This window comes from Gigantopelta aegis, chromosome 15 (assembly GCF_016097555.1).
Source record: "Gigantopelta aegis isolate Gae_Host chromosome 15, Gae_host_genome, whole genome shotgun sequence".
Lineage (NCBI taxonomy): Eukaryota > Metazoa > Mollusca > Gastropoda > Neomphalida > Peltospiridae > Gigantopelta > Gigantopelta aegis.
In genome coordinates, this window is record NC_054713.1 from 29,570,182 (window position 1) to 29,592,964 (window position 22,783).

Genomic DNA, 22,783 nt, shown 5'->3' on the forward strand with positions numbered 1-22,783 from the left:
TAGTGGGTTTCCTCTCTAAGACTATATATCAAAATTACCAAACGTTTGACATCCAGTAGCTGATGTTTTTGTTCTGCTCTATATAAAGATAAAAAAAATGTAACCTGTGCCACCCCACTAGAAGCTCTGCATACGTCCCCAACCCTCCAGATATCGTGCCAATTCCACAGGCCCAATGGGCCCTATATATAAGCTATATGCTATGGGCCTGTATCTTTAATCTCTTTGATAATGAATTCATGTTTAAAGAAGAAAAACAATTTAGAAACAAAATAGCCACACTGGCAGTATTTTATTTTGTGAATGAATGAATGTTTAATGACACCCCAGCACGAAAAACACATCGGCCACTGGGTGTCAAACCATGGCAATGGAAACAAACAAGGTGATGATCAACATCAACAGAAAAATTCAAGATATAAATAAAAACAGCGTAAAGAACTGTGCAAAAATACAAATACAAATATCACAGATAAGATACTGACTTTTACTCTAAACTTCAATTTGTGCTGTATTGGCCATTCTCAAAGAGAATGTTACACCCCTGCACCACGGTGAGGTTACAGCATGCGCAGGGGTTTTATTTTATGAATGCAAATGAAATAGTTGGGCTTTCGTGGGGTTTTTTTTTAAGTACGTAACTCCCCTCGTCCTAACTTATATGTATGTTTTAAACTGAATACTGTTTATAATTGTTTTCGTATCCAACTCAAGAGAATAGCCAGTCACCCAAAACAAAGACAAAGAAAACGTCATTATAAATTATGTTATTGTTCCAGGGTTCGTATGCGTTTTGGAAAGTCTTGGAATGTTTTGGAAATTCGTCACAGTGTTTTCCAGGACCTTAAAAGTTTTGGAAAATCAGGTTTTGTTACCTTGGCTATGGAAAAGTTATGGAAAATTATGTCCTTGCCGTAAATAAAATTGTATGAAAGACTGGTTTGTTTCACCAATATTTAGCCCCGAACCAACGCCCCATTTTAGCCAATATAATGAGGTGCCATTATAGCCTAGCCAACGAAAATGGTTCCGTTTTGGTAGTAGTTCAGTTTTAGCTAGCCCGAGTACTCTGACTGTAAGAGAGCTAGACGGACATTTGGACATAAATACGCTCTCATTACAGTCAGAGACCAAGCTATGTATTTTTTTGGCAATTCCCGACAACCAAAAAGTTGGCTAAGATTTCCGCTCTAATACCACAACAATCCTATGTTTGACGTCAAATACCTTTACATCGATCATTTTCGAGTTGATTGATTAAAAGAAATTCAGATATTAATCACTAATACACACACTACAGAAAGAAACCCGACAGCACTCATATTCAGCTAAGCTTCGGCAAACTCCGGACAGCAGAATTCTAAGTTCGCCGACCTATATCGTGACGATGTGTCACATGATTGCCCACTCAGTTTGTTTTGTGTAATGACACCACTACAGCACATTGATTCATCAATCATCAGCTATTGGATGTCAAATATTTGGTAATTTTATCACTGTGTTAGAGAGGAAACCATTAGCCAACTTTTCCATGTTGTAACGTCGCTTGGTATGAGACGGCCCCTGTAACTGTTGCACAAGGCGGAATCGCCCAGTGGGCGATCATGTGATCTACATCACGAAATAGGTCACCGAGCTTTGTAATTCTTGCGACGGAGTGTCACGAAGCGTAGCTGAATGTGGGTGTTGTCGGATTTCTTTCTGTAGTATGTGTATTAGTGATTAATATGCGGATATGTGGATCGGTTAACTCGAAAATACTCGATGTAAAGGTATTTGACGTCAAACATAGGATTGTTGTGGTATTATAGCGGAAATCTTTGCCAACTTTTTGGTTGTCAGGAATTGCCAAAAAAATACATAGCTTGGTCTCTGACTGTAAAGAGAGCGTATTGATGTCCAAATGTCCGTCTAGCTCTCTTACAGTCAGATTACTCGGGCTACGTTTTAGCCTGATCCCGAAAGATTAACTCAGGCTATCTGCGCTTGCACTTGCGCAGATCGTCCCGAGTGAGGTGCCATTATAGCCTAGCCAGCGAAAATGGTTCCATTTTGGTAGTGGTTCCGTTTTAGCCTGATCCCGAAAGATTAACTCAGGCTATCTGTGCTTGCGCTTGCACAGATCATCACGAGTTTGCCGCGAGTTTGATGTATCTATGATTTAAATGACCATTGCACCTATTGACTCCATTTAAAATGCCCGGAAAGTGTCATGTCCACTCCAAGAATAAAACTGCATTTTAAAACGCCAAAATAAATTACATTAATTTTTTTATTACTAGTAATCCTACATGTATACCACGCAGCTTAGTCAAGAAAAAAGTTTTAACTGTAACAAACATGTCTAAAAACTGCAAAAAACACTTTGTTGTGATTGAGTTTGCTTGGAAATGGTTTTGGAAATTTGGATTTGTGGGCTATGCAAAGTTTTGGAAAAGTTATCGAAATTTTAACAGCCCAAGTTGTACGAACCCTGTTGTTCTCAAAACACTGGCGTGTGACCGTCTTTCAGACTTTAACAACTGGAAAAAAAACTTTTTCAGTTTCATAAATTCATTGCAACGTGATCCGAGACTTTTGTATGTTTATCTACCAGGGGCAGAAGGATGTATCATGCCTGTGCTAATATTATATAAGTAGACATAGTGTCAATAAATTGAAATTCCCCCACTGAATATGTTTAAAATTAAATCTGTAAACTTTGAAAATTTCAACTAATAATGATTGTGTATATGTGAGAAAAAATATGTAATCCTCATCACCCACTTCAGTAAAATGAACTCAACCACGTGACCTAGATTTTACAACATTATCTGATATGACACAACGCTAAAAACGTGACAAATAAAAAGTGAACCTTGTTGTAGCTAGTAATAAAACATTCAGTATCAACAATGCAACATGTTTTGAACAGTATTTCATATTATTTTATCGCATTTTGTAGCTTTATGAGAAGCAGTTCACTGTTGAATAGTAGACTGTCACCCGGACATGCAAATGGCACTTATGCATACCGCGAGGCATATCTGTCGAACAAAATTGTTTGAAAGAATGTTTGGTGACTAAAAATCGACATTAAAAAACTTTCTTAATTTTTTTTCGCCAAGTCGAAAATTCTTTTGCCAATTTTTATTATTTTTCGTAATTGACGAACAACAGGGCGAACCCTGCAAATGACCAATATCGCACGTGTGTTGCGAACAACAAATTCATCATTTACCATGTTTTTGTTAGAGACAACGTTTTGAGATTCTAGATACTTTGGGAAATTCCGTTAGTTTTTCAAAGATTTGTTAATGGAACACAAACAATCATTAACATTGGATGCTTTTTAAATAATTTCTCGAAATTATGTATTTTGGTTCATGACACTGATAATTTATTTCTCGGAAATGTCCGTAAAGTCATCGGCCACGGAAAGTCCCGAAGTATACCGGTACAGTAAAAAAAGTACCGGTACGTACCACGACAGAAAAAAATACCGGTATACCGGTATACCAGTAATACCACACACCTCTACGAATAAGCATAGACACCGACATTTTTTCACAAACCACATCATCAACATTTATTAAAACATCCATTCCTGCCAGATATGATCTGTTTTAAGAAGAAAGAAATAAAACAATGGTTAATCAGCTACATAACCTTGATGCTGATTATACATCTTCGGCTAATACCTAAGAGGGCTTTGAACTGCAATTTGATATGGCCTCTTCTGGTGAGCATTATTCTACTTGAGGGATTATTGCGGGGATTCTTTTGGCCACTAATTAGTAACCATAAAAACACTGACTGATTACAGTTAACAGGTTAACACATGATAATGGCCATAAAAGCGCGTACGACCAGCCTAGCCTGGCCTGTCATGACGTGTGCTACAACAGCTTGTTGTGCACGTAAAACCCTATGACCTGACCTGACCTGCCTAGCCTGGCATTTGTATTCAACACAGAACAAACGTATGGATATATCAGAACAGAACTTTATTACACTCAGGCCGTTCCATGACCAATATAAAATTTTCATGACTTTCCAGGCCAGGAACATAACCCGAACTGATTGGGGGCGAACTGGTACCTTTGTAGGGGCGAACTGGTTATGCACGTGGGGGCGAACTGACATCCTATTTGGGGGCAAACTGGCTGGGGAGGGTGAAACGTCTGGTACCCAAAGCCAAGATAGCAGAGGAATCTGGGTCGTTTCCCCTGGAACTATTCCTTGCTCCATCCAATGCACCATGACTGGTACATCAAAGGCTGTGGTATATGCTACCCTGTCTATGAGAGGTCCACTTGCTGCTAATTGAAAAGAGTAGCCCATGAAATGGCGACAGCAAGTTTCCTCTCTCAATATCTGTGTGGCTCTTAACCGTATGTCCGAGGCCATATAACCATAAATAAAATGTGTTGAGTGTGTCGTTAAATAAACCTTCCTTCGTTCCATTTCGAACCATGTTATTTCGCCCTTAGTCCCGTTCACCCAGGGTTGGTTCATCCTAAATCCTATTCGTACTGAGTCGATTCACCCCCATTATATATTTATAGTCACCTGGACACCTCAGTCACACACGATATTGCGACTTGTTACAATTATCACACTGTCACTGTTCTTAAATTAAATTAAAAAAAATATTGTTTTAAATTAACCTATTTATATACATGTACTAGTATTTTCACCTATTTTATGTGTATGTTGTAATATAGACTTATTGTAAAAATAAAACGTGAACAGGGCTGAGGGTTGTTTTTGATGTCAAATTAACAGTGATGTGAAGGATACTGTCATGTCAATAATGTTATTAAATTGGATGGTGCAGTCATACTATGAAAGGGTTATGTTTAAAAAGATGGTGGGTTGGAATTACCATTTGTCAAATCATATTAAAAATTACTTTTTATTGCGTGTGAAGCCAAAATGTTGGTGCAGGTAATATTTCAGTGACTAAATATAAAACTTGGTCTACAATAATGAGAAACTAAAACACAGCAACATGTAAACAGCCCTTTTTGCTTAATTTTGACACAGGTGATGGGTAAGTAGACCTTTTTTGTTTTGTTTTTTTTAATTAATTTTTTTTTAACAAAACTAATTTCTGTGTTTTATTTTCAGATTGACAGAACCAAGGTTCACCATGTCTGGAAGAAAGCGGATGTTTACGGATATTCTTGAGGATCCGTGTAGCCAGTCCGTCGTTGAAGATGATGTCACCTTTGTCGGCGCAAAGAAGAATCTGCTGGAGACATTTGACAAAAATGAACTCCTGCATCTGGCAGAACACATGAAAGTTTACCTGCGGATCAGACCTTTTTTCCAAGCAGATTTCGACAGAAATGATAACCAGGTACATTGTTCATTATAGGTTGGTGTCCAGTAAAATATGAAAAGGAATAACTGGAAAGACTGACAAAATAACTGTTTAATGACACCTTGGTTTCAAATTAAGATAGGGTGCATATATGCAAGTGGATTTTTACTCAGTTGATTTATCTTTTGGCAAGTTAATTATTTTGTCAGCACCAAGCTGTCGTTATGACATGAATTTTTTTGTTTTGTTCAGACTTAGTGATGTGCTGTGATGAAATGTGGTGTTGGATTTCGGTTTTGACAAAAAAGTACAGTTTTGTTTTTATTGACATTTTAAAGAAAACTTTGCAAAGCTAAAACAAGAACAGTTTATAGAACAATCATGTACCAGGCTTGTGGATCTATTAAAAACAAATTTGTTACTAGTCATTTGGGTTAGTAAATATACAAATACAGGGCTTCTAGAATTTTATAAAAATCCACTGGCCATGGGATCAGTGATTTTAAAAATGTACTAGTCATGATTAAAATAAATACAATTTTACTAATAGTAATAGTCAGATATGTCCCCTAAAGAGGGAGATGGAGCTTAAAAATCCTTAGATTGAGGGTGGAAAGAGAGGGCAAGATATTCATATTTACAAAATATGTAAATGCAGCATTTGACAAGTTTTTTTTTTTCCACTAGCCGTCGGGCTAGTTATAGTAATTATTTACTAGTCCAACACTAAATATCACTAGCCATGGGAGTGTGCTACCATAATCTAGAAGCCCTGAAATACATTAGCCTACAAATATTATCACTACTCCAAGAGTCTTTCCCTCACATTTTGTGAATATTTTTCCATATACAGTGATAGAAATAAGCAAAAAAAATGTACTAATCCAGAGCACAATATTTCATGTGAACCGCCGTTCTGTTCACATGTCGGTTACGCAAAGTTAAATTTACGTGAACAGCAAATCGGTTACTTCGTGACCTGTAGACGTTCAGAAATTAAAACTTGCAAACTTTATGATTACAGGAAGTTTATTATACCATTGAGTATTGTAATTTCGAGACCCTAAAATGGACTAGTATTCCGACAAATGTTTTATACTGATTTTTAGATACTTGATGCACAGCAAACCAGTAGACAACGTTATATTGCAACAGTTGTAACTTGCGACCAGTCTAAACTAAATGCTCAGTATAGATTCGAGCCAAACGTTTTAAAGAAATGTGCACAAAACAAAAAAGTAGGGGGGGGGGGGGGGGGGGGGGGAGTAGTTAGAAAGAAACTCACCCAGAATACTTTGGCCTAAGTGTGAGTATGAATGAAATGTTCGAGTTGTTTCAAATGTGTCATTATCAAAACAATATAAACCAATCTCTGAATCTCTGTGCTTTATTGCAAAATGTACTATATGGTATAATGGATACACCACCAGTTAATGAAAACTTGAGAGTAACATTGTAAGTGTATTTTTAGTTAGTTTAAATATAGTATATCACGAAACAATGCAGGCCTCTGAATATTGTGAGAACAGTTGCTTCGTTCGCAGGTTGTTCCCGCAAATCCAATTTTGCATCACCCCTTTTTGGGGGCAAAATGTCAAGCACCATTTACATGGATATGGTAAGCAAAACGGAAATAGGTAACATGGATGTATTTCTGCAATGAAACTTGACGACTTTAGTGTTTAACAAATAACAATTTTTATTATCCACATAGTTCAAGATATTCAGGGAAATATAACCAGTATGACCCATATGCGTCATAATGATTTCACATGCACATCAAATGATGTCATTTTGGGAAGCGACGTCATAACTTAATGCAGCTTCTCCAGGGTAAACGCTTATAAAAAATGACGTCATTTCGGAAAATGACATTTCGTCGTGTCTTTGTAGTTAAGTTTCAAACGTTTTGACATGGTCCTAGCTTGTTATTCATAAAAATAATATTTTGGATAATGTGGATAATAAAGAAATTATTACACTCGCGTGTGAATTGTACTGATTTTACGAAACTCGTGTCAGCATTCATGTATTACCCTCGCTCTATCTCAGGCAATACAAGAATCCCTGACACTCATTTCGTAAAATCAGTACGCCACACAAGTGCATGTAATAATCTCTATGTATCTATGAGGGAAAATCATCTCTGCATGAAATGTATGGTAGATGAACTGTCTTGAAAGTTTGCATTACCACCTAAGGTATATTTTTATTTGGAAAACACATTTACTGAAATAATACCAAGTTTATTTTTGTAAATTGTCATGGTTATTAAAAATGGATAATGCTTTTTTTTCTTTTCAGAACTGCTTTAAGATTGAGAACGAGTACACATTAATCACCTCTGCACCAAAAGACTCGCACACCTATCGAAACTTTGCCCATGGATTGGGAAAAACATCACACAAGTTCACATTCTCCAAAATATTCCCACAAGAAACCACTCAGAAACTATTGTTTGACACATCTATGCTTGGACTTGTGCAGAATTTTATTGAAGGACAGAACTGTCTGGTGTTTACTTATGGTATTACGAGTTCAGGAAAAACATACACGATACAAGGTGGGTTCATTAAAGCACATGTCCAAAGATTTTAAGTTCACAGAAAATATCTTAATTCTAATTAATTACAGGTAGACTACCGTAGTAAGTGCTTGCCCATTTCTTCATTTCCATACCTCTCAGAGAGAGACAGAGAGACAGAGACACACACACACACACAGAGAGACAGAGACAGAGAGAGAGAGAAAAAAACAACCCTTTTTAACATTCCCCTATACCATTAAGGTTTCGGGCATGTCCATCCCGGGCCGGGCCTGGCCTCTGGATAGCCAGTAGTCGTCTGGGACAGAATCAGAATTAATTGTTTGTTATTAGTCCCAACTACAGAATTGTAGCAAGATCCAAGTGACTTTAATGGGAATTTTTTTCAAGGGCCATGCCTATATCTCACAGAAAATTTGTGGTGTCTGGTAGGGGACATGTATTGCTTTAGCAGTACTCTCAGAATACTTGTGCACAGAGTTATGGCCCTTGACCTGTGGAGATATGAAAATTTGTGGGGCCTGGTATTGCTTGAAAAGTACTCTCAGAATGCTTATTTTGTTGGGAATTAACTGGGGTTCTTCAGTTTTTTAAAAGTTGATAAATAATTTAATAACATTTTCTACTAATACAGAGATACATGTAGCTCTGACAATGGAATTGCAAGAGCGAATCCCTGCTCAAATTACTTATAACTAAGATGTTTACATGATGTACACAAGGCTTCTCCAATTTTTCAGTGATTTTAAAAATGCACTAGCCACAATTAAAAATTCACTAGCCCTACTTTATTTTAAGTTAATACAATTTTACTGAATAATAGTAATAATCAGATATGTCGCCTAAAGAAGAATATAGAGCTTAAAAACATTGGGGGCTTCGGGTGGGGACAGGGTATTCATATTTACAAAATAGACCTGCAACATTTAACAAAAACAAAATTCACTAGCCGTCAGGCATGGCAGTAGTAGTTATTTACTAGCCCAACATTGAATATCACTAGCCATGGGAGTGGGGCTACCATAATCTAGAAGCCCTGCTGTACATGTCTGTATTGAAATGTCTCGTTATTTCAGGTAAGCCACGGGATGCTGGCGTCTTACCTCGTACGCTGGATGTTCTCTTCAACAGCATTGACAACAAGCAGTGCAGTGTGATCAATCACAAACCCATGATGTTCATGGACGTGAGTAAACTGACCGCATCCCAGGTGCAAGACGAGAAGAAGATCAAGGAACAAGTTCTCAAGATGTGTACAGAAGATGTAAGCCATTGGTCCTCAGCAGTTTTTACAAGTTACGAATTGCGGTTTCATATTGATTGAGGGGCGAGGCGTAGCCCAGTGGTAGAGCGCTCGCTTGATGCACGGTCAGTGGGCCCATTGCGCTATTTCTCGCTCCAGTCAGTGCACCATGACTGGTATATCAAAGGCTATGGTATGTACTACTCTGTCTGTGGGATGGTGCATATAAAAGATCCCTTGCTGCTAATTGAAAAGAGTAGCTCATGAAGTGGCGACAGCGGGTTCCTCTCTCAATATCTGTGATCCTTAACCATTTGTCTGACGCCATATAACCGTAAATAAAATGTGCGTCATTAAATAAAACATTTCTTTCTTTCATATTGATTGTGGCAATCCTGGAAAGTCATGGTATTTGCAAATGTCATTTTTCAAGCCAGAAGAGTCATGGAGTTTGATTTGTATCGTGGAAAGTTATGGAATGTGAAAAATTGGTACTGATTTAAATACAAATTCTCTTTAAAAAAAAATAAAAAAAAAGAAGTTTGGCAATTTGCATAAAAATATTGTAAAATTATTACACTAGATTACTGATGATCCTTAGAAACCCTTAAAAGTAAATGAAAATACCTTTAAAAAGACATGTTTGGTTAAGAACAAAGTGTAAAGCCTGCATATATTAATGCTGCTTTGGAGTGTGCCCCATTTGTTATCTATGGGGTAGATAATGTCATTACTAATCTTGGAATATTTGTTTATTTTTTGTTGAAGGACCATGACGTGATGACACTTTTAGGTGAAGATGCCTCAGATATGTCTGTGATTAATTCGACAACGTGTTCCGAGTCGTCCAACATTTCCAGTGCGGTCAAAGGTGAGATCACACAAAGACAGTGTCACATGGTAGTTAATTAATTAATAAATAACCCAACCACAATTGCCTGGAAATATATACTTTTAATTTATCCCAAAAGATACTTCATTCAGACAGCTACATGGTCGCCATATCCCATCTGTTATCAATATTTGAATATATAAATTTTAATTGAAGTAAAGTTATGTAGCCATAAATAAATCGGGGGGAAAGCCAACTTTGTTCATTTAAATGGTGCAAAATTGTTTTGATAGAAAATATTTGCTGAAGAGACATTATATAATTGAATTCACGTAATTTGTTCAACTTTCCCTTTAAAAGGAAAGAAAGCAACCAATACTTGAACAGTTTTAAGATGACAGTACTACTGGATGTATCATGAACAGGAATGTTTTTTTATGTTATTATTTTTTTCCACCAAATGTAGAATCCATAACCCTCTTGTTAACTTAAAAAAAGCTAAAAGTTATGAACTAAATACTTGTTTGAAAAGTTTTTTTTGTTTAAATACACCACTAGAGCACATTGATTTATTAATCATCGGCTATTGGATGTCAAACATTTGGTAATTTTGACATAGACATAATCAGGAACCTACATTTTTCCATTGGTAGCAAGAGATCTTTTATTTGCACCATCCCACAGATGGGCGAGACGTAGCCCAGTGGTAAAGCGTCCACTTGATGCGCGGTTGGTCTGGGATCGATCCCCGTCGGTGGGCCCATTGGATTATTTCTAGCTCCAGCCAGTGCACCACGACTGGTATATCAAAGGCTGTGGTATGTGTTATCCTGTCTGGGATGGTGCATATAAAAGATCCCTTGCTACTAATCGAAAAGAGCAGCCCATGAAGTGGTGGCAGCAGGTTTCCCCTCTCAATATCTGTGTGGTCTTTAACCATATGTCCGACACCATATAACTGTAAATAAAATGTGTTGAGTGCATCGTTAAATAAAACATTTCCTTTCCTGTCCATCCCACAGACAGGATAGTACATACCACAGCCTTTGATGTACCAGTTGTGATTTGTTTGAAGTACAGGTACATGTATGATCTAAAACATTGATGTTTATACATTTGGTTTCTTAATCTCCATTTCAGAGTCTGTTGATAGTACGAGTGATTTATTCATGGATCTGGAGAACCGTGTCCGCGAAGAGACGGCCGTCAGTGTGACAGACCAGGGTCAGATTCGATTCTCGGTGTGGGTCAGCTTTGCTGAAATATACAACGAGCAGATATTTGACCTGCTGGAACCCATTCCGAAGAAGAAGAACGCCAGGAGACCGATCCTGGGCCTGCGAGATGACAAGAATGGCAGTCCGTACATCAAGGGTGTGTACAATATACTGAGATGATAAAGCCTCACAATTTGTCCACAATTCTGGGCCCATGTTGTCAAAGCTATATTAGTGCTACAAATTCATAAAACCATTGTAGGCTATGACGTATCTAAGGCATGTGCTGTAGTGATGTCATAACCTATGCTGTTTTTACGATTTTATAGTGCTAAAATAGCTTTGAAAATCTTTTGCCTGGATATTAGCACTATGGTATTCGAAAACTGTTTCTGTCCTTGTTTTTTGATAAACTGGGCCCATATTTCCGAAGCTATCTTAGCACTATGATATCATAAAACCATCGTAGGCTGTGACATCACTGGTGTGTGGCATAGTGATGACAGCTTGTTCAATGTAGAAAGTTTTAGAGGTGCGAGAGCGAGAAAGAAGGAAGGAATCGGTACAATGTAAAAAAGAGTTGGAGGTTGGCCTAAGCATTTACTTATCCCCATATTCACTCTAAAAAACTCTTTGTATTGGATCATGTATTTTCTAAGTGCTTTATTGGTAGGTAAGAATCGAGGGATTACCAACCATGATTGTATTGTCCAAAACCATGATTGTTTTTAGAAAAACATGTTTTAAATGTTTGGACAAATCTTGAAAACGCCTATTACCCAGAAAAATACTAACAATTTTTCTTTTTAAAAAGGGTGAAATAGTAGACTATTTTCATTTTGTCAAGCAGTGGGCATTTCCACCTGTTAGCCCTCAAATATTTGATACCAGTCTCTTACAAAATTGTGGGAACAGTAAACGTTTTCTAGGCCTGGTCGGTTTATTGATGTTGGTTTTCACTGTTGTAGGTTTGAAAGAGATCTGTATTTTCTCTGTTGTAGGTTTGAAAGAGATCTCAATTTTCTTCTGGTGTAGGTTTGAAAGAGATCTGTATTTTCTCTGGTGTCGGTTTGAAAGAGATCTGTATTTTCTCTGTTGTAGGTTGAAAGAGATCTGTGTTTTCTTTGTTGTAGGTTTGAATGAGATCTGTGTTTTCTCTGTTGCAGGTTTAAAAGAGATTTGTTTTCTCTGTTGTAGGTTTAAAAGAGATTTGTGTAACAAATGCTGATGAAGCTTACAAGTTGCTGACTGTAGGACAGAAGAATTTAAAAATGGCTTGCACCAAACTCAACCACAATTCCTCACGAAGGTTTGTCACATAAAATCTATAAATAAATATAAAAAAACGTTTTCAACATTTTTGCATATTTTGACACAAGCAAAACAATTTCGTATTAAATATGTATCACTGTTTAATAATGTGTCCCCTGTTTATGTTTTCAGTCACTGCATATTCAACATCAAGATCATCCGTGTGAGTGACTGCCACAATCCTCATTTTGCCCGAGTGAGCATGTAAGTTACCTAGGTTTAGTGTTGGGAATCAGTCAAATGTTTTTATCCTAGTCGGTGGGCCCATTGGACTATTTCTTGCTCCAGCCAGTGCTCCCCAACTGGTATACCAAAGGTCATGGTATGTGCCATCCTGTCTGATATCCCTTGCTACTAATGGAAAAATGTAGCGGGTTTCATCTCTATGACTCAAAATGACCGTGACATTCAATGTTTGACATCCAATAACCGATGATTAATATATCAGTGTGCTCTAGTGGTGTTAAACGAAACAAACTTCTTTTTTTTCATTCAAAATTTTGTGATTGATGATCGGTTTATACAAGCTGATCAGTGCTCAATATAGAGAATAACTAGTTAATGATGTCAGATATCTCCTTTATCCTGTGACTGTAAGAATGAGAAATTCCGGCAGAGCCTCGCGGAATTTCTCATTCAGCATGAACAGGATAAAGCAGATACCCGACATCAATAACTGCTTATTATCTTTATCCTGCAGACCATAAAAATTCAGGGGAAAAGCTATTTCTGTTATTTCAGCCACATAGTACGATAACCTAGAGGTGAAATGAGTAATTTTGTAATGTAGCTATGCGTGGGACGTCACATGAGTGATGTCAAAAGTCATAACCTCACTACTATACAGATGTGACTGCTTTATCCTTCATCATATTCTGTCAATAGAAACGTGGTTGCAGGATTAAATCATTTAAATGTACATATATATAGAGCTTGAATCTGTTAGCCACTTTATTCAAACACTTCAGAAGTAATGAAAATGTTTATATATTTCTAATATTGATTAATTTTCTAAGATATATTAGTTATTAAATAGCAAGGTATGTGTACTTTTTATATTAAATGTATATATATGTGTCTCCAGCTGTTGAATAAAGAGTAAATGTAAACTGAATATAACAGTTAACTTGTTCACTGGGTTTCTAAGGATTGTGAAAGTAGAAGGGAAGTAACAGTTGAACTCCACATGGATGGTATAAGGTTTTACTTGATTACTCAACTGTTATTCAAATAAATAATCAAATGGGACAAATGAGCAGTGGTAACTAACTTGATTAACTGGAACATTGCTACCTAGTATTTCAAATTATAATGCCTAGGCTATCTGGATGTTTCTCTGGAAAAAATTTTGTTGTTGTCACTGAAAGATCTGAAATCAGTTCCTTGTACACAGAGTAGTAAAATATCTTGTTGCAGGGCCAGTTCTGGGTTAGCAGAAATTTCACCTAATTATCTATTAAACTTACAGAAACCCAGTTATTTTGTACCAAAATATCTATTAATATTTGAAATTATTTTGCCAAATTAAAATAAAATTTGCCGATTGTTTTTAAAATTCGCAATTGGCGAATTTGGCAAGTGCCAGAGCTACCCCTGTTGTGGGTTAAGTTAATTACTAGTTAACTGTGATGCAGATGTTTTAGGGTATTCAGTGTATCGGATGAGGAAAATAGTCTGCCTTAATCCATAAAAATTTGATTAAGGGACATAGTTTTTCTCTACTTTTTAAAGCTATTCCAGACATGAACATACGGGAATATGGGATGGAAGGCATCCTGCATTTCTCTGTGTCTGTGTCTGTGTCTGTTTGTATTTTTTAGTTTTTATTGACAAAATCATTGCTGGAATTATGTTATTTAATTTGAAGAATTTTTATTTTTGTAAGAGGTAGGAATGGTCTCTTTATGACATTATCCCACATCAGTGTGATAGTTTGTGAAATAGCCTTTAATAGGTAGATATTTTATGCAATGTCATTCAGTCTTTGCCAGGAAAGGCCTGGAAAGTTTTAATTGAGTGACAAACAGATCAATTTGCAATAAAAAGTTCCATACATTTTAACTGAAATTTCACGTAATTTCTTGCCTAGCTCATGGCAAAACTGTCATTGGCATCACTGTGCAAACAATACAGAAACCAATTTGTTTTAAGTAAAAGCAATGGCATTGACATCACATGTTTGTTTGAAGGTGTATGATATATTTGCTTTGTTTTTCAAGGCTTTCTCTGTGTGACTTGGCCGGTTCAGAGCGAAGTTCGAAAACACATGCAACAGGAGATCGGCTGAAGGAAGCAGGGAACATCAACACATCATTAATGACTCTGGGACGGTGCATCGACATTCTTCGACACAACCAGATGCATAAGTTTGTATTCGCTTTATTACATTTCATGTTGACCTTGGTTATCAGGCATTTAGTGAATAACTTAATAAGCAATGAGGAAAATTTTGTGAATTATCTGTCCCCGATAAATTCACGAGGAGCAAATAATTTTAACTCCTCATAGTGACTTTGCTGTTCTCTTGATTACCAATTGTCAGTTTTAAGTGTTTTTAAATTTAAAATTCACTCTGGTTTCTAAAGCAATTTCATCAGCCAATAAGTCAGATATATCTATGTGCATAGTCCTATGCATTGTAATATTTAATTAAAATTTTTGTTTTATTATTATTAACACCTGATGTATAAGGTCAAAGTATGTGATTCTGATAGATAATTTTATTTTAAAAAACTGCATGATGTAACTGTTTTGTTATTCATTGAAATTAGTGTACATGGACATTCTCCATTTATGCAATTTATTTGTGTAGTGTTAATAACTGTGAATAATATTTATCTTTTACAGAGAACATCCAAAGATTGTTCCATTTCGAGAGAGCAAACTGACGAGACTCTTTCAGAATTTCTTCTGTGGCCGAGGCAAGGCGGCCATGATTGTCAATGTAAACCAGTGTGGCAGCATGTTTGATGAAACTCTCAACGTTTTGAAGTTCTCTGCTATTGCCAAACAGGTAAGACTGCAACTCCCTCATCCACTCTCCCCATAAAAAAGACTTTTTTTCCATACGTAACCGTAACCTTCTGACTACTGCAGGCGAGATATCTCGTCTGATGTCACGCCAGTCGACATACTGTACACTGTATATAGTGCATTCCCCAATTCATATTTCTCGCCGTTTTGCAAACGATTTATTAACAGGAACCAAAAGACAACTTAGCTTCCTGTGTCTTTAAAATTAGATTTCTCGCTGTAAAATGGCTTGAAATTTTGAGTTCAAAAAGTGGTTTTCGGCAAGTATTTTTGCTTGACAACAATGGTGGCACTTTGTGGTAATTTTCAGGGATCGATAGCTGATTGCGACAGCTAATTCGATAATAAATTTGATTGTTTTACCAACAACGAAAATCACTATATATTGGGATATGAATCATAGTTCGTTTTTAACCTTCTGACTACTGCAGGCGAGATATCTCGCCCGACGTCACGTCAGTCGATATACTGTACACTGTATACAGTGCATTCCCCAATTCATATTTCCCGCCGTTTTGCACACGACACTCACCAGAAACGGAAATATAATTAAAGAAAAAAGAATTTTTTTCAAAATGGTGGTTTTTGTTTTGATTTTTTCAATTGAAAATACCTTGAAATTTTGAGTTCAAAAAGTGGTTTTCGGCAAGTATTTTCGCTTGACAACAATGGCGGCACGTCGCGGTAATTTTCAGGGATCGATAGCTGATTGTAACAGCTAATTTGATAATAAATTTGATCGTTTTACTAACAACGAAAATTACCAAATATTGCAATATGAATCGTAGTTCGGGTTTAAAAAAAAATTCTGGTCAGAAAACAACTGTTATCGGGAATAATGGACATAAATACTGGACAGCTGGCCACAAATGCCCGTAAGTAAACGCAACTTTTTCGATTTTTTGCCTAATTTTAATCACCATTAGCCGATCTAAAATAATAAAAATTACAAAAAAAGACACGAAAATAATACTTACCGATTCATATATGAACTTTATTTCATGTATTTATGAAACATTTAAGTGAATATATGTGAGTAAAAATTATAAACTTGTACCCACTCAACGTGGATTTTGTTAAAAATTAATCCAGTAGTCTAAAGGTTAAAAAACAATTCTTGTCAAAAAGCCATTGTTATTGGGAATATGGACATAAATACTGACAGCTGGCCACAAATGCCTTTAAGTAAACACGACTTTCCCAATTTTTTGCCTAATTTTAATCAACAACTGATCTAAATTAACATAAAAATTAGAAAAATACACGAAAATAATACTTACTGCTCTTTCCGATTAGCAGCAAGGGATCTTTTATTTGCGCTTCCCACTGACAGGATAACACAAACCATGGCCTTTGTTGAACCAGTTATGGATCACTGGTCGGTGCAAGTGGTTTACACCTACCCATTGAGCCTTGCGGAGCACTCACTCAGGGTTTGGAGTCGGTATCTGGATTAAAAATCCCATGCCTTGACTGGGATCTGAACCCAGTACCTACCAGCCTGTAGACCGATGGCCTAACCACGACGCCACCGAGACCCGTCTTAAATGGTGAGGTCTATGACTAAGAGATAAATAACTTTTGAAAATTCGTCCCATGGTCATGCAAACCTTTAATAAAAACCCCACCCTTTTCTGGGTGGTGGTGGAGTACATTATTTCAGAGTTGTCTGGCAACAGTTTGTTTATCCTTCAGGTTGTGGTCGTTCAGAAGCCTGATCCGAAGCCAAAAGTGGTACCGAAACCCAGTGTAAAGGAATACCCGGCAATTCGTCCATCCATTCCTTGGGAGGCCCCAACCCCCCGCACTATGAGAAAGATGAACAGTGATCTACAGATGGGCCAGAATGTTCTGCTCCCCGATGATGACAGCGATCTCGAGGAGACTGACCAGGAAATACAAGTTAGTAAAACTATCCTCTCTTTACTGTGGATGTAGACCTGTCCTCTCTTTACTGTGACATAGACCTGTCCTCTCTTTACCGTGGATGTAGACCTCTCCTCTCTTTTCCGTGGACGTAGACCTGTCCTATCATTACTGTTGACGTCATCTTCATAAATCAAGGCTAATATTTGTTCCTCGTATTCAGCCTTAATACATGTGGTCAAGATTACTGATATCCACTACTAGCGCCCTCTATTGGAAGAAAATTTGTAACACCGATTATGTCCCTTACACGATGACATCGCTGACCAATCACAGCATTGGTAACATGTGACAATCTTGAAAGCAATATAAAAAATTAACCGCCTGACGCTGGTGCTGCCATCTTTGTTTACAATAACAAGGGAATCTATAAGGAGCGTTGCGATTCATTGCAATCAGATCTCATCGCATCCAATGAAATTTAAGCATTTTGTGGCACGATTTCTTGACGACATGTATCAAGGCTGAATACGAGGAACGAATATTAGCCTTGATTTATGAAGATGTGTTGACGTAGACCTGTCCTCTCTTTACTGTTGACGTAGACCTGTCCTCTCTTTACGTGACATTCTGTTGTTGGTTGGGTATGTTTTGCTTTTAAATTATTTTTTAAAATAATATGAACGTAATTTGTATGATAGGCATGCCTTCACAAATCTGATTTACACTACACTTTTGTAGGAAGTGGTTTTCACTGTTTCAATGAATATGAGGTGGGAAGACAGAAGTAATAATCATTTGTTATTCATAATTAATGTTATGGTTAAAAGCATGGATTTTTTATCTCTCAAGATTAACTTTACCTGCTAGGAGAAGCTTCAGAATGCCTCTAAAATCCTGTAACTTCAATAGCTTCAGGGGACGCTGCTCCCTGACCCCTGTACGGGGCTCTTCCCCTGGACCTATGGCACAATTTTTCCTTGAAAAACATTTTTGGTCAGTAACATGCCTGTACCGTGGACGTAGACCTGTCCTCTCTTTACTGTCAGCGTTGACCTGTCCTCTCTTTACCGTGGACGTAGACCTGTCCTCTCTTTACTGTCGACGTAGACCTGTCCTCTCTTTACCGTGGACGTAGACCTGTCGTCTCTTTACCGTGGATGTAGACCTGTCCTCTCTTTACCGTGGGTACACTACACTTTTGTAGGAATGTAGACCTGTCCTCTCTTTAGACGTAGACCTGTCCTCTCTTTACCGTGGACGTAGACATGTCCTCTCTTTACCGTGGACGTAGACCTGTCCTCTCTTTACGGTGGATGTAGACCTGTCCTCTCTTTACGTTGGACGTAGACATGTCCTCTCTTTACCGTGGACGTAGACCTGTCCTCTCTTAAATATCTTAAGGATCTACTTGCTACAATCAGAGATCTTGAACAAGCTGAATGGTATTATGTTGTTTGTGTTATTTGAGGATCTACTTGCTACAATCAGAGATCTCGAGAACAAGTTGAATGATATTATGTTGTTTGTGTTATTTCAGCATCTACTTGCTACAATCCAAAGATCTCAAGAACAAGTTGAATGATATTAAGTTGTTTGTGTTATTTCAGGATCTGCTTGCTACAATCCAAAGATCTCAAGAACAAGTTGAATTATATTATGTTGTTTGTGTTATTTCAGGATCTACTTGCTACAGTAAAAGATCTCGAACAAGTTGAATGATATTATGTTGTTTGTGTTATTTTAGGATCTACTTGCTACAATCAGAGATCTCAAGAACAAGTTGAATGATATTATGTTGTTTGTGTTATTTTAGGATCTACTTGCTACAATCAGAGATCTCGAGAATAAGTTGTTAGAGGAGAAACACAGCAAGTTTCGACTTGAGGCGAGAGTTCGCCAGGAGGTGTGTGAGGAGATGATGAAGCAGATAGTTGAGATAGAAGACGAATGCAGGTGATAAAACTTGGACAATAGCAGTTTATCAGTTAAAGCTGCAGTTTATCACTTAAAGCTGCAGTTTATCACTTAAAGCTACAGCCTCGAGAAAAGTTTCTTATTTAGTCATTTAGAATAGCACAAAAAAAAGAAGTAAAAAAGTATGTTTTAACAACTCCACTAGAATACATGGATTTATTGGTCATCTGTGATTAGATGTTGTAATGATCTTCAGAGGAAACCTGTTGCATGTTTTCATCAGCAGTAAGGTTTCTTTTGTACTCCCACAAACAGGACAGCACATACCATGACTTTTGTCAGTTGTGGGGCACTGGTTGGGACGAGGTAAAACCCAGTAAGAGACCCGTGTCCACCGAGGGGATTTGATACTTTGATTATTATATTGTTATTTTGACAATGTTTTAGATTCGGCTTTTCCAGATTTTCAGTCATATTTTGAGTTGCTAATGAATACTAATTGAATTATATTCTTTTTCAATTTCCCAATGTTAAAAAAAAAGAAAAGAAAATTATTGCTGAGAAAAATGAGTTGGGTGATTTTATCATTTGGGGATCACTATTTTGTATGATGAATGCAAGTTATATAACTATTTGCTGGTTTAACCGGCCTCGGTGGCGTTGTGGTTAGGCCATTGGTCTACAGGCTGGTAGATACTGGGTTCGGATCCCAGTCGAGGCATGGGATTTTTAATCCAGATATCGACTCCAAACCCTGAGTGAGTACTCTGCAAGGCTTAATGGGTAGGTGTAAACCATTTGCACTGACCAGTGATCCATAACTGGTTCAACAAAGGCCATGGTTTGTGCTATCCTGCCTGTGGGAAGCGCAAATAAAAGATCCCATGCTGCCTGTCGTAAAAGAGTAGCCTATGTGGCGACAGCAGGTTTCCTCTAAAAACAGTGTCAGAATGACCGTAAATTTGACATCCAATAGCCCCTGATAAGATAAAAAATCAATGTGCTCTAGTGGCGTCATTAAATAAAACAAACTTTACTTTTATTTGCTGGTTTTGTTACAGTGAGCGAATTCGTGAGAAGGAGATGGAGAAAGAAGAAATGCGTGTTAAACTGTTCATGTCATCTGTTCACCAGCGTAAGCGGCGCCGGAAAGACGACGATGACGATGATGACGAGATGGTTTCCTCCATGCTGCTTCACGCAGAGCAAGTGAAAGTCGAGGTGAATAAAGAGGGAACTTTAAAGTTGGATTTCCAGTTGGGTTTTTTTAACATGCATCAGTTTATTCTGCAGAATTGTTGTTAAGTTTTGAAATGGTGTAATAAAATGTTAATGCCATCTACAATATTTAATAACCACATGGTACATCATAGGTGTTGACGTCAAATTTATTTATCTGACTGGAAACTTGTAATGTGATAAGATTGATATCCTACTAATCAAATAGTACTGTTGAGCCTTCGAAATTAAATTTTGCTGTGGAGTGTAGCTCAGTGATGGAGCACTCTCCTGAGGCACGGTGTAGCTCAGTGATGGAGCACTCTCCTGAGGCACGGTGTAGCTCAGTGATGGAGCCCTCTCCTGAGGCACGGTGTAGCTCAGTGATGGAGCCCTCTCCTGAGGCACGGTGTAGCTCAGTGATGGAGCACTCTCCTGAAGCACGGTGTAGCTCAGTGATGGAGCACTCTCCTGAGGCCTGGCGGGTCATGATGTAGCTCTGTGATAGGTCACGGTGTAGCTCAGTGATGGAGCACTCTCCTGAGGCATAGCGGGTCATGGTGTAGCTCAGTGATAGAGCACTCTCCTGAGGCCCGGTGTAGCTCAGTGATGGAGCACTCTCCTGAGGCCTGGCGGGTCATGATGTAGCTCTGTGATAGGTCACGGTGTAGCTCAGTGATGGAGCACTCTCCTGAGGCATAGCGGGTCATGGTGTAGCTCAGTGATAGAGCACTCTCCTGAGGCCCGGTGTAGCTCAGTGATGGAGCACTCTCCTGAGGCATAGCGGGTCACGATGTAGCTCAGTGATGGAGCACTCTCCTGAGGCCCGGTGTAGCTCAGTGATGGAGCACTCTCCTGAGGCACGGTGTAGCTCAGTGATGGAGCACTCTCCTGAGGCATAGCGGGTCACGATGTAGCTCAGTGATGGAGTACTCTCCTGAGGCCTGGTGTAGCTCAGTGATGGAGCACTCTCCTGAGGCACGGTGTAGCTCAGTGATGGAGAACTCTCCTGAGGCCTGGCGGGTCATGATGTAGCTCTGTGATAGAGCACGGCGGGTCACGGTATAGCTCAGTGATGGAGCACTCTCCTGAGGCATAGCGGGTAACGGTGTAGCTCAGTGATGAAGCACTCTCCTGAGGCATAGTGGGTCACGATGTAGCTCAGTGATGGAGCACTCTCCTGAGGCCCGGTGTAGCTCAGTGATGGAGCACTCTCCTGAGGCCCGGCGGGTCATGATGTGGCTCTGTGATAGAGCACGGCGGGTCACCGTGTAGCTCAGTGATGGAGCACTCTCCTGATGCCCGGCGGGTCATGATATAGCTCTGTGATAGAGCACGGCAGGTCACGGTGTAGCTCAGTGATGAAGCACTCTCCTGAGGTACGGCAGGTCAAGGTGTAGCTCAGTAATGGAGCACTGTCCTGAGGCACGTCAGGTCACGGTGTAGCTCCGTGATGAAGCACTGTCCTGAGGCACGGCAGGTCAAGGTGTAGCTCAGTAATGGAGCACTCTCCTGAGGCACGGCAGGTCACGGTGTAGCTCAGTGATGGAGCCCTCTCCTGAGGTACGGCAGGTCACGGTGTAGCTCAGTGATGGAGCCCTCTCCTGAGGTACGGCGGGTCACGGTGTAGCTTCCCCTTGCTACTTTATTGATAGGCGTAGCCTATGTGCTGGCATCGGGTTTCCTTTCTATCTATTGACCAAAGTCAAAATAACCATATTAGACACCAAATAACCATATTTTTGTTATGTACTGAGGTGACTTGAACATGGGTTTTTTTCCCAACAGGAATGCAACAAGAAACTTGATGAACTTCAGTCGCAGATTGTGAGACTGAACAAAGACGTTGAGACGTTAACACAGGAGAAAACCTCGCTCCAGTTTCAGCTGGCCGATGTCAAGCGGACATCACACAAGGTAATACCGGGGAGAAACTCGGCCTTGTAGTCTACAGCACTTTTAGAATTGTTTTTAAATCCACTTGCCATGGGATCTGTGACTTAAAAAATGTACTAGCCACGATTAAAAATTCACTAGCCCTACTTTACTTTAAGTTAATACAATTTTACTAAATGATAGTAATAATTGGATATGTCACCTAAAGATGGAGATAGAGCTTAAACACACTAACATTGGGGCGTGCAGTGAGGTCAGGATATTCATATTTGCAAAATAGACTTAACTGTAACATTTGACCAAAAAATAATTCACTAGCCGTCGGGCATGGCAATAATAGTTATTTACTAGCCCAACACTGAATATCACTAGCCATGGGAGTTGGGCTACCATAATC

The 22,783-nt window shown here is 38.5% G+C and overlaps 1 protein-coding gene across 5 annotated transcripts in view; it reads left to right on the forward strand.

Moving 5' to 3' along the window:
- The window catches only part of LOC121389870 (kinesin-like protein KIF20B), an 81,919-nt gene that overhangs the window by 1,356 nt on the left and 57,780 nt on the right, over positions 1–22,783 (forward strand). For all 5 annotated transcript variants that reach the window (XM_041521525.1, XM_041521526.1, XM_041521528.1 and 2 more), the window contains exons 2-14: positions 5,113–5,344; positions 7,613–7,871; positions 8,930–9,117; positions 9,865–9,967; positions 11,069–11,302; positions 12,343–12,454; positions 12,589–12,660; positions 14,676–14,822; positions 15,304–15,469; positions 17,185–17,391; positions 19,172–19,311; positions 20,334–20,493; positions 22,279–22,407. In XM_041521525.1, the coding sequence (XP_041377459.1) occupies positions 5,135–5,344; positions 7,613–7,871; positions 8,930–9,117; positions 9,865–9,967; positions 11,069–11,302; positions 12,343–12,454; positions 12,589–12,660; positions 14,676–14,822; positions 15,304–15,469; positions 17,185–17,391; positions 19,172–19,311; positions 20,334–20,493; positions 22,279–22,407 (2,127 nt within the window). In that variant the 5' untranslated portion in view covers positions 5,113–5,134. The remainder of the gene's footprint in view (positions 1–5,112; positions 5,345–7,612; positions 7,872–8,929; positions 9,118–9,864; positions 9,968–11,068; positions 11,303–12,342; positions 12,455–12,588; positions 12,661–14,675; positions 14,823–15,303; positions 15,470–17,184; positions 17,392–19,171; positions 19,312–20,333; positions 20,494–22,278; positions 22,408–22,783) is intronic.